Source organism: Rhizopus delemar, genomic scaffold (assembly GCF_000149305.1).
Source record: "Rhizopus delemar RA 99-880 supercont3.31 genomic scaffold, whole genome shotgun sequence".
Classification (NCBI taxonomy): Eukaryota; Fungi; Mucoromycota; class Mucoromycetes; order Mucorales; family Rhizopodaceae; genus Rhizopus; species Rhizopus delemar.
Window position 1 is genome coordinate 1 of NW_027137857.1, and position 13,727 is coordinate 13,727.

At 34.9% G+C, this 13,727-nt stretch overlaps 5 protein-coding genes across 5 annotated transcripts; 2 read left to right on the forward strand and 3 right to left on the reverse strand.

Moving 5' to 3' along the window:
• Positions 1-20: 20 nt before the first annotated feature.
• RO3G_17269 (uncharacterized protein) lies at positions 21-188 on the reverse strand (the record flags this gene model as incomplete). The annotated part of the gene is made up of 1 exon (XM_067671853.1): positions 21-188. A coding segment is annotated over one exon (168 nt), but the record flags the coding sequence as incomplete, so codon positions are not given.
• Positions 189-1,563: 1,375 nt separating this feature from the next.
• On the forward strand, positions 1,564-1,846 carry RO3G_17270 (uncharacterized protein; the record flags this gene model as incomplete). Its single annotated transcript, XM_067671854.1, has 2 exons — positions 1,564-1,783; positions 1,842-1,846. The coding sequence occupies 2 exons, from the start codon at positions 1,564-1,566 to the stop codon at positions 1,844-1,846; spliced, it is 225 nt and encodes a 74-aa protein (XP_067527955.1).
• A 713-nt stretch (positions 1,847-2,559) lies between these two features.
• On the forward strand, positions 2,560-5,007 carry RO3G_17271 (uncharacterized protein; the record flags this gene model as incomplete). Its single annotated transcript, XM_067671855.1, has 1 exon — positions 2,560-5,007. The coding sequence occupies one exon, from the start codon at positions 2,560-2,562 to the stop codon at positions 5,005-5,007; it is 2,448 nt and encodes an 815-aa protein (XP_067527956.1).
• A 3,149-nt stretch (positions 5,008-8,156) lies between these two features.
• Positions 8,157-8,978, reverse strand: RO3G_17272 (uncharacterized protein; the record flags this gene model as incomplete). Its single annotated transcript, XM_067671856.1, has 1 exon — positions 8,157-8,978. One exon carries the CDS (start codon positions 8,976-8,978, stop codon positions 8,157-8,159), a length of 822 nt encoding a protein of 273 aa, XP_067527957.1.
• Positions 8,979-10,617: 1,639 nt separating this feature from the next.
• On the reverse strand, positions 10,618-13,443 carry RO3G_17273 (uncharacterized protein; the record flags this gene model as incomplete). The annotated part of the gene is made up of 2 exons (XM_067671857.1): positions 10,618-12,738; positions 12,853-13,443. The coding sequence occupies 2 exons, from the start codon at positions 13,441-13,443 to the stop codon at positions 10,618-10,620; spliced, it is 2,712 nt and encodes a 903-aa protein (XP_067527958.1).
• Positions 13,444-13,727: the final 284 nt, after the last annotated feature.

Sequence of the window (13,727 nt, forward strand, 5' to 3'; positions counted from 1 at the left end):
GAACCAGTGACCATTTCCACGTAGGAAGGCGACCCAGGACGGTCAGAAAAGTTGTCCAGGCCAGGGGCCACAGGGGAAGCAGGACAAGAGGAAGCAACCTCAGAAACAACAGAGGACAAAGAGGAAACAGAAGAGATGGAAGCACGAGATGTGCGAGTGGGGCGGTTGTTGCGGGTGATGACGGCCATGTTATAAAGGTAATAGCAGTTGGAGTGGCTTATTGAAAAAAATATGATATTTGGTACTTATAATGTAAAAACAGTAAGAAGTCAATAGCTAACAACTACTATTTATTAAGTAAGAAAAAGGAGAGGAACTAATAATTTAGAATGAACCCTGGATTATATCGTCTGACTATTAATTGTATAGTCTGACGTAGGCTGGACTGAGATCAATAATAAAATAATAAATAAAGACATCATTAATGACCAAACACGACAATTATCATGCTAAAACTAAATGTTGGACCAGTCGAAATTGTAGTACTTCATAGTATCACGAAGCGTAGTGTTCAAAATATGCTGGTAAACACCCGAGTTCAAGTTTCCATCGTAAATTTAGCAAGCATATCCTGGTCCTTCAGAGATTATACAACCCCAGGGCATCATTTTGCTAGCTCCGTGATTGATTGCAAAATCCAGGTCATGATGTTGAAGAAGGTCACTTGGCCGTTTCCAATAGTGATCAGCATCATCAAAGCCCTATACGCTGAGCTTGGTCTCATTAAAGTACACTGTTTGCTGTCAGTCACTCATTGCCTAATCCTGATGCTCCTTGACCCGTTCTTACTGATGCTACGTATGCGTTTTTGTCTGAAATGGCTTCTTTTTTTCTATCAGAAAATGGAACTCCATTGATTTCAGTACGTTAATTTCTGACTGGTATGAGATATCATAGCCAAATCCAACCAGCTCCCGGTATACCTCTTTGGAAGTCTTTAAAACCCGTTCAATGACTTTTCTTTTGATTAACCGCTTCGTCACTTTGGAGACTACTGTAGGTCTACCACCTGTGTTTACTGTCCTACTTGAAAACAGCCGTCTAGAGTATCTACTAACAGTTGATTAATGTAATCCAGGCTCCTTGGAAATATCATACATTGATGTGGATGCGGTTAATGCCTGTTTGTAATCGTTTATTTTCTCCTCTGACAGCCGTTTAGGCATGCGATTGACGATAGGGTAAAAAAGAGAAATAATTTAAACAAAGGAATATAAAATTTAAAATAAAGGAATTGTAAGCGCTTTTATATACTGGCATCATTCTAATCATGTCAAGAATGTGAAAAATTATGATAGCAACCGGTTGGGTCGTATTAAAATTCGTCATTTAAAACATATGTGAACAAGTAAAAAATGTCGGATGTTCATAATACTACCTTTAGCGATCTCAAATTCCACCAATAACCATTGCCCATATCCGATAATCGACGAATAAATGCACTTTCTATTGAGGTACAAACAGTCAAGGTTTGAGATAGTTTGGTGCAGTACCCATGGACAACCAGCTGTAAAACCTGAATTTTGCAATTCCTTGCAGCAGTTTTGTGACCTACTGTACTTCATGGAGTATATGGTGCTGAATGAAGATGACTCGGATCCTGCTGCTGCTCTTGGTGCCCACGAAAAGTTCAAGGAATGCGAACAGAAGGTGAACAGAGCAAAGGAGGCTCTTAAGTCATTTACGGCTATGTTCGAAGAAGTGAAGACTCACGCTGATGGCTCTAAGGATCTTTCTCTTCGTTTGGTGGTGTTGTATAATGGTTTAAGTAGTAGAAGAAAAGGTAAAAACAAAGATCAAGAAACAGTTTGGATACTTTTTGAGACTGATCTTTATTTCAGTTTAAGTTAAAGTAAAAATTATTCTAATTGAAGGCATGTATTTATATCTTATTGAGTGAGTGGTTTGATACCTTCTATTATGATCGTTCTTCTAATATTCAGGTACTTTAGCAAGTGTTATCTATAATTATGATTATGAAAACTTTTCATTTGTTCTTTTGTATGTCTGTCATAGATTATCTTTTATTCTGGGAATTCCTCACTGAATTGAATAACGTTATTTTACGCGTTATTTCAATTATGTGAAAGATTAGCAATATTCCTGACATTGGACTGAATTTTGTTATTTTAGTTGATACTTCTTATCAAAGAACTCTCATGAATACAATACATATTCTAAAAGAACATGTTTAATTGGAATTGATTGTATGATCTTATTTAAATAAACTTGTATTTTATTTTATTTTAATTATGATCTTGTATTAAGACTTATATTTATTAATGTCAACTACAATCAGTTACTGTTCTACAACAGGTAGTTCCTAATGATCTACCCACATTGCAATTAAAAGGTGATGCAATTTGGAGGAAGAGGGCTGAGTGCTATGACAGTGCCTATGACTTTTGTAACACCTTTGAAACTGTCCTACGTGCTCACGGTCAAGCCCTAAACTCCAATTGGGAACGTTTGCTGCCACTATGTATGAATCTCGAGCAAGTCTCTTGGTGCAGGGAAGCACTGCTAGAAAAGAATCTCTCTTGGGAGCAAGTCCGCCCAATGATACTGGATCAGTTTGACACCCCCTACCGCAAGTTCTTGCTTATGGTTGAAGTCGGTTCCATATGTCAAGGCACCTATGAGAGTAATAGGGAATACGCCAACCGTTTTCAGAAGATGCGTCGTGAAGCTGGTATGGAAGACAGTACTCTCCTTGCTGTCACTTACTTTGCTTCATTAAAAGCATCCGTCAAGTCTGTCGCGCAACTAGCGATCTCGTCTCACTTTGATTCTCGCTTATCTAGTTCGATAAATCAAATCATCGACTTGGTACTTGCCTCTGGTGAAGATTCTGCTTTTGCTGCCAAGACTCCCCATAAACGTGCTCGTCCGATGAACGAGGATGAACGTACACCTCGTAATGCTGGTAATACTAGTAAAGCTCCTTTTGGAACTAGTAAAGTATTGGCCAACAAGTTCAAGACCCCTATGGCTAATAAGGGAAAGTATAAGCCCAAGCCATGTACTTACTGCCACAAGGATTGGTTCCAAGGTCATAAGTGCAAAGAATTCTTAGATGCTAAAAGTAGTAATAGCAGCAATAAGGATAATGTTGTACACATAAACCGCATGGCCGTAAGAACAGAAAACGTATCCGATGAAGAGGATGAATGTGAAATAAACAGCCCTCTCAACCGTATGGCACTTGACTGTAAGTCTAAAAAAGAAAAAGAATTAATAGTTACTCGAGACTTTAAAAGTACTAATGATAATTCTATAACTTTTCCTATACTTGCAAACAATAGAAAAGCCATCACAATTTTGGATACGGGAGCAAATTTTTCCTCTATAAATAAAAAATTTTGTTTCCAAAATAATTTTTTAATTATTCCTCCTAAAAATAATAATGTCATAAAGTTAGCTGATTCTGACTCTACTATTAAGAGAATTGGCTTAACTGAAGTAAACATTAAGTGTAATGGAAAAAGTTTTAATCATACCTTTGAAGTAATGAATTTAACAAATAATCATGATATGAATATTGGTACTGATTTTATGAGTAAACTTGGTATTGGCCTTACTGGTCTTCCTTACAAATGGGATGATAGTAAAGTATCTTTAGACAATTCCAAAGTACCTGAACATAAATTCAATGACTTTAGTGAACTCTTGAATAAAGTTGATGATGAGATGTCTGAATTAGAGAACTGCCCAGCTGGTTCATCTAATGAACATCAACAAGCATTAGACTACATTAAACCATTAATTCAATTAAATCAAGCAATACCTAAAGGTTCCTTTTGTACTATACCGGAATCTGTTGTCTCGATTGAAACTTCTGAAGGTGTCACACCTTATCGACGTCCCTATCCTGTGCCTTTGGCATATCATAAGATAGTACAAGATCAGATAGATGAATGGCTGGAGAATGGTGTAATCAAGAGAGCTCCTGCTAACACCGAGTGGAACTCAGCTTTGACTGTAGTAAAGAAGACCAATGCTAAGGGTGAAGTAACTGGTTACCGTGTGTGCCATGATCCCAGACATGTTAATGCTCTTCTAAAGTCAATTGACAGAATGCCCTTACCTAAAATTTCTGAATTATTTGAGGAATTGAAAGGAGCAACTGTATATTCCACTTTGGACCTTAAATCTGCTTTTAACTCTTTAAAAATGAATGAAGAGCATGCACACAAATTAGTTTTCTCTTGGAACTCTGTACAGTATATACCTGTTGGTACTCCTTTTGGTTTAAAGCATGTATCCAGTGTAATGCATAGAATTATGAGCATCGCATTAGAAACCATGTCCTTTGCTAAATGTTTTGTTGATGACATAGTTGTAGCATCTACTTCTATTGAAGAGCATAAGCAACACTTGAAACAAGTAATCGATAAACTTACTAAAGTAAATCTCAAATTAAATCCTGATAAATGTACATTTTTTCAACGCAAAATTAATTTACTTGGTTTCAGAATATCTCCTAAAGGTGTTTCTCTTGACCTTCGTAAAGTTGCTAATGTGCAAGAATTTCCTGTCCCCAAGACTGGAAAGGATATAATGAGATACTGTGGACTCATAAATTATTTCCGTCCTCATATTCCTAAAGCATCTGCATTATTAGCTCCATTGGATGCCTTAAGAAATGAAAAATCATTGGTTAAGTTATGGAATGATAAGCACCAACAATGTTTTGACAACTTAAAGAAAGTATTGTTAGAAAATGTAATTCTTTCATACCCTGATATGAATCAACCTTTCTATGTCGCTGCCGATGCCTCTAACGTTGGTATAGGTGTCATTCTGTATCAAAAGATAAATGGGAAAGTACACTATATCTCTATGATAGCTAAAACTTTATCTAAAAGTGAACGAAACTATTCAGCTACTAAGCGAGAATTATTAGCAGTTGTATATGCTCTGAAGAGGTTCCATAAGTATTTATGGGGAAACAAATTTACCCTGTATACTGATCATAAGGCACTCACTTACAGTGTCATGTTTTGACATGTCAATAAGATAACAGTCTTATCATTCTAAGCTAAATCTTTACAAATGAGTTTGAATAAGAATAGATCCTGATAATTACCAACTGCCCTGAACAGCCAAGTTTCACTTTCATCTCAACAGTTGATTATTTACATCAGTTTATAAAAATTTTCTTATGCATGTCAAATCATATCGGTCGTAACTATCTCTTGTCATTTAATCTCAGGTCTTGCTCAAACTAATATAAATAGCCTTGGAATCTTTCTTTAATAAAAGTATTAGACTTTAGAACTATTGTTCGGTCTCGTTAATTCTTCTTTGTTCATATTTTTATACTTAAAACACTTCAGTACTAAAAAAACTTGGCTGTATATCTTTCACTAGGACTGAGTCCCTTCTTCAGCAAAAGTTACACCAACTTCGTCACATTATCTTTTACCTTTGTTAATTACTGTAATGATTTGGTTTATAGTAGTTTCTCTGTTTGGGAGTGTTGAGTTAAGGTTTAAATAAACAGATTTGGGTGTAATTGATATAAGAGTTGCTTTTATATGAGTCAGATTTGGCTTGATTCGCTTGTTATAGTGACCACCAGATCTTATAAAGTAGATCAGACTGTTTTGATAAAGGTAAAAAAAAAAAAAAAAAAGATAAAAAGATAAATAAAAGGGGGTTTTACAATGAAGTATGATAGCTTCAAGGGACTTCTTGTTCTTGATGTTAAATAAAATAAGAGATAATTTGCCTCTTTAAAAGAATATTTATTTGATAAAAAGAAAAAATAAAATAAGAAGTGAAGTAAGTAAGAAGTTAATAAGAAGTGAAGTATTTTTGTGATTATTATTTGGAGTTATTTATATGTTTTTGGATTTTATGCTTTTGTTCTGTTTTTGGTATTTTGGGTGGTTGTTATAACATTGTAACTTGTTAGTACTTGGGACTTGGCTTGTGTTAAAGTGATGTAGATTTGTTTAAATTGAGGTTTGTTTAGGATAGGGGGGTTTTAGGTAAAAGTAGTATAACAACAAAGATAAAGAAATACTGTTAGAACTTGGTATCTCTTTATTAAGTTAAGATAACTAAGATTGAATACCCTTAATTCTACATGTAAAAAGTGTGAGTATTTATAGACATGATACGGATAAAGAATTAGGACAGATTTATGATCAATTCGACAGAATAGATGATTACTATTTCTAATTATTAGTTTAGCCTGTTCCTAGCTTGTATTGTCAATTATGCTATTGGGATGGTTTCAGATATCTCTGGATGTAGGACTATTTAGGAGATGGTACGGATGAATATAAAATCCTCTAGTTCCGTGATTGGATATTACGGCTAATAATAATATCTCAGTTAGGATAAAGGTTTACATGACTTAATGATGATCCGGTAAGTAATTGTCATTCCTTATTCAACATGCTCATATCATCAATAAACTATATTACAACCATGTCATATTATTTGACTGTGTGAAGTTAATATGAATAAAGCTTAATATAAAAATCTAATCAAAGTCTTTTATTGATCTGTGCTGGGAATAATGTTATAAATGATTCCAAAGTTATGTCAACATATTATTTAGGATCATATGAGATTCCTTTTACTAAAATAAAGTGACTATAATCTTATGTATCCTTAACAAGGTTTGAAGTCTTGAATGACTTGAGTTTAGGTAACTTGATTGAACGTTTAACAGTTCTTTAGAGTAAATTGTCTTTGAGTAGTGACCACCAGATCTTTTTAGATCAATAAGGTTAAGAATAAGATTGTTTGATAAACGATAAAAATAAAAGGGAACTTTCTTGATTTGTGATAACTCGGGTATCAGATCAGAAAGAATAAGTAAAAATAAAAAGAAAAGAAAAGGTAATTGTGACCCAATAAGAAAAGATTGCTTTTTAAGCGCAAGAGGATTTGATTTATTGAATTTATTGGATAATATTATTTTGTTTAAAAATATTCATCTTATTTATATAAAAATTGGCGTGGCTTATTGTTTGTGTTGTTTGACATCTATATCGAACGACATCAATGTCGCTGGACATCAAAATTATTCTTGTGATCAGGATTGTTCTCTTGATCTAAAATTTCATCATTTGTGCTACATTATAAACTGCAACGATTTAAATTCCGCCGTTTTGTTCTTGCGTTGTAATTTTCCTTCCTTTAATGGCTTGTAAGAGTTTTATGGTTTTGAAATAGAATAAAGTTGATAAAAAGAATAAAAAAAATAGACTTGAGTTAAAGTATTGATAATGGATTCGCTTGTTATGAGTGACCACCAGATCTTGTTAAGTAGATCAGACTTGCTTGTAGTAGTTTAATAAAAGGTTTGAAAATGTTTACAATGAAGATAATTTGCTTCAAGGGACTTGTCTTGCTTGTGTTTTAAGAGTGTTATACCAACAGATTCAGAGATAAAAATACTTGATTTATTGGTTATTTATATAAAAATAATATAACAAAGAGAAGTTAAGATAAGTGAAGTAAAATAGAAATAAAAACTTGTCTATTATATAGACAAAAGAAAATAAGGTTTCATTTTTGAAGTAAGGTTTGACTTTTGAAATAAGATTTGATTTTTGAAGTAAGGTTTGACTTTTGAAATAAGATTTGATTTTTAAAATAAGGTTCAAATATTGAATAAGGTTCAAAAAAATTTGAATTGATTCAGTATAGTGTAATTTTGCTTCCTTTAATGGCTTGTAAGAGTTAACGTTTTATAAAATAGAATAAAGTAGATGAAAAAGAATAAAAATAAGACTTGAGTTAAGTATTGATATTGGATTTGCTTGTTGTAAGTGACCACCAGATCTTGTTAAGTAGATCAGTCTTGTTTGTAATAGAGTAATTGGATAAGAGTTTTGAAAGTGTTTACAATGAAGATAATTGGCTTCAAGGGACTTGTCTTGCGTGTATTTTAAGAGTGTTATACCAAAAGATTCAGATAAAAATACTTGATTTATTGATAAAATATATTTAAGATATATAATTGAAGAGAAGTCAAGATAAAAGTCATAAAAAGGTTGTCCTTTTTATATTCAAAAAAGGATATAAAATTTTAGGAAAGGATTCCTCGATCAGGAATCAAATCCAAAAGAAGAAATAAAGTTGAAATAAAAAATAAAGTTCAAAAGAAAAATAAAGTTCAAATGAACTTTAAGTTACAACATGTAACCATGACCGTGGCTTGACTTGACCTTGTTGTTCCTACAGATGCCCGTACCGACGGGTTGTTCGTCCCCGAGCAAAGAAACTTTACCCCAAGTATCTATCTTCCTAATCTTCCTGTGAAGCACTTTGTGTACATCATAATTCTTCATCAGTCCTCTCAACGCTTCGTTTCGGTTTCCAACATAAAGCTGTACGCCGCGTTCATTGTTTCTTGGTTGGTCGAACTTGATATGGCTCCACTCAGTAATGTTTTCCGCCAGGCGCTCAACCACTTGTTCCTTGAGTTTTGCAATTTTTGCTTCTTCTTTGTGGTAGGCTACTAATACAGCATAGTCACTTTTTATGGCTTTTTCAAACAAAGAAATAGTTGACATCTCATTCAACATTTCCCAAGACAATTCAAAAGGTGGATTGCTTTCATCTTGTTCTTGTTCAAGTGTAGATGACTCGGTCATCAGCCAGTTTCGGAGAGTTCTTTCGTTGGAACCTGGCTCTTGGATTTCCTCGTCATCGGTTTCTGCTTGTACCTTTTCGGCTACCTTGTTAATATAGTCTTCACGTTTAGTTGCTTTTTCACCAACAAAATATTCAATTCCGGCAAGGCCTTCTTCGTTTTCCATGTAGTCAAGGTATTTCTCCAAAGCATCTTTAAGACCATACATTCCTCGGGCAATATACAGTGGCTTGAAATAGTCCCGTAAAAGTTCTTTAATGAATTTGGAGGCATGTCCTCCATTTCCTTCAGTAATGTCTTGTACCATCTTGCTAGCTGTGATTTTGGCTTGTTCTTTAAGGTATTGGGTTTGATCCATTGTTACTGCTTGTTATTGATTGTTGATTGATGAGTGTTTGTATATACTCGAATATTTATATAAAAAAATTTTTTGTTTGTTTGTTTGTTTTTTTTTTGTTTTGTTTTGTTTTGTTTACTGAACTAGTTCGTTCGTTTCTTTATCTAGTATTAGGCTTGAAATACTCCTTTCGCCCTCTGTGTTCCACATTGTGTTTGGTACTGCGTACGATTTCAGCCTATTACCATGAACTCTTCTTATTTTAGTGTCATTTGGGTCCATATTTTTTATATGATAAGTCCCTTTTCCCAGACTATTTTGAATGATAAAGGGGCCTTCCCATTTGTCTTGGAGCTTTCCCGACCATGAAGTGGACATGTAGTCTTTGTATAAGAGTACCATATCCCCAAGCCTAAAAGGTGGCTTTAATTCTTTTCGTTCTTCCAGGATTTTATTTTCTATTGCTTTTTTCTGAGCTGTTTGAGTTTGCTTGATAGCTTGTACTGCTTGTTCACGTATCCAATTTAGATTATGAAGCTGGTGGGACGTTCTGTGCCATAATACAGCTTCAAATTTGTGAGAATTCTTTTCGAATATCCGGCTATCTATGTCGAAAGGTGTTTTAGGTTCATATCCATACATTAGAAAGAATGGAGACTGCTTTGTTGTTGCCTGCTTAATTGATCGATATGCAAATAATGTGGCTGGCAAGTAGATATCCCAATCTTCTTTTTCAGTATCGGATCTTTTCTGTAGGATTTGACCGAGTGTCCGATTAAAGCGTTCAATCAATCCGTTGCTCTGTGGGTTGTACGGTGTTGTGGTCTTGTGAACAATTGAGTAAGCTTGACAGACTTTTCGTACCAAACCGCTCAAAAAGGGTTTTCCATTATCAGTGACAAGTATCGTTGGACAACCATGTCTACAAATGACGTCTTCATATAAGAATAAAGCTATTTCTGAGGACGATTGGAAACGTAATGGTCTTGCTTCGACATATTTTGTGAGATAGTCAATGGCTGCGACAATATATCGATGTCCCGATCTTGATGTTTGTACGTGTTTTACATCAATAGCGATTCGATCGAATGGTTTGATGGAAACGGGAACTGGATATAGTTCTTCTCTTAGCGACTTTTTTCCGAAAACTTGACACCTAGGACATGTTTGCACAAAATCTTTGATATCTTTAGCCATGTTCTCCCAATAGTATCTAGTTGCAATTTTGTGTAAAGTATTGTTATATGCTAGATGTCCACCTAAAGGATGTTGATGATAGGCATTCATTATTTCTTGAGCTTCTTGTTTATTGAGTACTTTCCGAATGGTCCCGTTTTCTGTATTGTATCTGTACAAGACATTTTTGTACAAGGTGAAATTTGTAGATTCCCTTAAAAGGAATTTCTTTAAACTTTTTGTCTCGTCTTCTGGGATTTGTAAGGTCTCCAGGTATATCACCATCTGATTAATTTTGCGTTGTTCCATTTTTGTCTTTTTGTTGAATGATGTAATTTGTTTTGTTATTTTGCTATTTTTGTCTTGTTTTTGTTGAGTTTTCTGGGTTTTTTGTTCAACTACCCCTCCCTGCCTCCATGTAGTTTGATAAGAATATAAGATTGGTAATATATTAATAGTAAAGTAGTTGTAGTTGTTGAATCTTTTAGTAACCAAGTCGAGATAAGAAATCGGCACTTTCGTTTACTCTTCCTGGTCGATATTTGATTTCAAACTCGTATTCTGACAGAATAGTAATCCATCTTGCGATTATTCCAGTAGGGTTTGGTGTTTTTAGTAAGCCATTCAGGGCTGAATGATCGGTAATTATCGTAAACTTTTTCCCAAGTACATAGGGACGGAACAATTTTACTGCCCATATGACAGCCAGGCATTCTAATTTGGTAGGTGCATAATTTGATTCGGTTGACTTGAGTCCTCGACTTGCGTAAATAACAGGATGTTCATAACCATTATCATCCAATTGAGTTAGAATTGCTCCTAAACCTAACTTTGATGCATCGGTTATTAAGATGAATGGTTTGTTGAAATCAGGTCTTGATAAAATCGGTGTAGTAGTAAGTGCTCTTTTTAGCGACTCGAATGATTCCGTCGTTTTGTTTGTCCATGGTACTTTCTTTGTTGTTTTTGTCTGATCATGTAAAGGCCTTGCTATAGCGGCAAAGTTTTTGATAAATCGTCTATAATAAGAAGCAATTCCCAGAAATCCTCGGACCTGTTTAATTGTTTTTGGTTGAGGATATTCGACTATCTTTTGAATCTTGCTTGGGTCAGTTTGCAGTCCTTCTTTTGTGACAATATATCCAAGAAACTTGAGGTGATCCTTGAAAAAGAAGCATTTCTCTGGATTCAATTTGAGGTTAGCTATTTGTACGCATTGAAATACTTGTTCCAAATGTTGAAGATGTTCATGTTTGTTAAGAGAATATACATTGAGATCATCGATATAAGCGACTAGGCACTGGTTCATCAATGGCCTGAAACATAAATCAATCAAACGTTGAAAAGTTGCAGGTGAATTGACTAATCCCATTGGTAAGGTATTATAGTGGTATGTGCCGTATTTTGTGGTGAATGCAGTTAGTTCTTTACTGTCTTCTTCCATCGGTACTTGATGAAATCCTGCACGCATATCTAAGGCTGAGAATACTTTTGCTTTTCCTAACGTATCTAACAGATCATCGATACGAGGTAAGGGGTATGCATCCTTTTTCGTAACTGCGTTGAGTTTTCTATAGTCTATTACCATTCGGTATTCCCCGTTTTTCTTCTTGACTAATATAACAGGAGCAGCCCATGGACTGTTTGAGGGTTCGATAACTCCTAGTTTACAGTATTTATCGAGTTCCTTTTGAAGATGTTCTGCTTCGAGTGGACTGATACGGTATGGTCTATGACTTATCGGCATAGTATCTTCCTTTATCGTTATTTTGTGCTTTAATAGGTTTGTATGCCCGATAGTATTGTTGTCCCAGTCGAAAATGTTCTCGTATTTCTTTAATAGTTTCCGTAGATTTCTCATAGTCTCTGCATCCAACTTCCCAATATCGAGTTTCTTGTATTTTTCTGATTCCAATAATTTATTGTTGTTTTCCATTTCATTTTCCAAAGCAAATTCTGTCGTTTCCATCATACATAATTGTGGACTAGAATCAAGTTCATAAGCTTGAATTATGGTATCACTTTCTGGATTAATTTTTTCAATGATTCCAATTTCTTCGCCTGGGTCAAATGACATATCTGTAGGTGAGCGATTGAATATTCTTATTTCCAAACTTTTCCGGTTTGTAATCAGGTTTAAGCAAGAATCAAAGCATCCCATAGAATTTATTACTTTAGGGTTTGTTATCTCCAGGTTGTAAATTAAATTTCTTTGTTCATTTTTTGGTTTCTTAATCCATATTGTCTTTGAAGTACTCGATGGTACTGTTAATCCATTTTGAGGGGCTTCCAATAGTATATCAGTTCCTTGATTTATCGCTTGTATGTCATCTTCCTTTTCGTTTTCTAATAATAAGAGAGTCTCTGTCTGTTCGTCTTCTAATTCTTCTTCTGCTGAATCTTCTTCTTCTGTACTTTCATCATCTTGATCTGAGCTATCTTCATCTTGTAATTCATCTTCAAAGTGGACATGTTTAGCTTGTTCTGAATTTGTTAGGCTGACGGGTTTCTCATAGCCCTGTGTATAGCTTGATATCTTTGGTACAGATGAAGTTTTTCTTAAGAATGTAATTTCCAATTCAGCCTTTTTGTTTTTGTATGAAACCTTTAATGATGAATTGTTAAAATCGATTTTTGCTTTTTCTCTATTTAACCAGTTGTTTCCAATAATAAGTGGGTTTGGGCAAGATGGTAACACTTCAACCGTGCAAGGTATTACCATACCGCGTTTAACTGATATAGGAACATCGTAGATAACTCCCAAAGCTGGTTGTTTTGTTCCATTGCCGAGAGTGAATACACTTTCTGACGCAGCATCTATATACAGTCCAAGTGTGTTAGCAAGTGCTCTGGACATGCATGTCTTTGCAGCACCACAGTCGATTAAAGCCTTGACATCCTTTTCTCCAATAGTGACTTTAGAGTATACAGCGGTTGTATTTATCTCTTCATCTTCGATCATCGCCATTGTTTCTTCATGATTGCCAACCTCTACTGGTATCCGTTTGGGACGACTAGCAGCGGCTAATTTTCTTCCCAAAGCCGGAGCAGCGACTATCAGATTTTTAAATGAGATATCAGCTTTTTGGTTCATTACATCAGATACGATGTCATATTCTAATGGCGGGGCTTTGGTCTTTTTTCTAAGCGTTTTAGATTTGGTATTTTTTTGAATGGTTCTTTGGTCAGTTTCCATCGCCTCAGGTTGCAAGGTAACGGTAGGTTGCGTCGCAACAGCAATTGGTTGTGCGACAATATGTCGTTGCGTAGCTATCGGAGGTGGAGTAACCATAGGTTGTGTGGCAATCATGTTGTTCTCTTTAGATTTACACTACCTCAAAAAATTGTTCATTTTGAACCGCCTTTTACACATTTCGTACTGAATCTGCTTCGCATAATCCCCAATCAGCGCTCAGCACAAACCATTATGAAACACTGCTTCTCAGCTATTTACTACACTGTAAGCATATCACGTGCTATGCGTAAATGCTGGAAAATATCCAATCAAAAATCAAAATCAAAATGAACAATTTTTTGGGTTTTTTTGAATATGAACTAAATTTACGCCTATGTTCCCAAATAACATAGGACTAA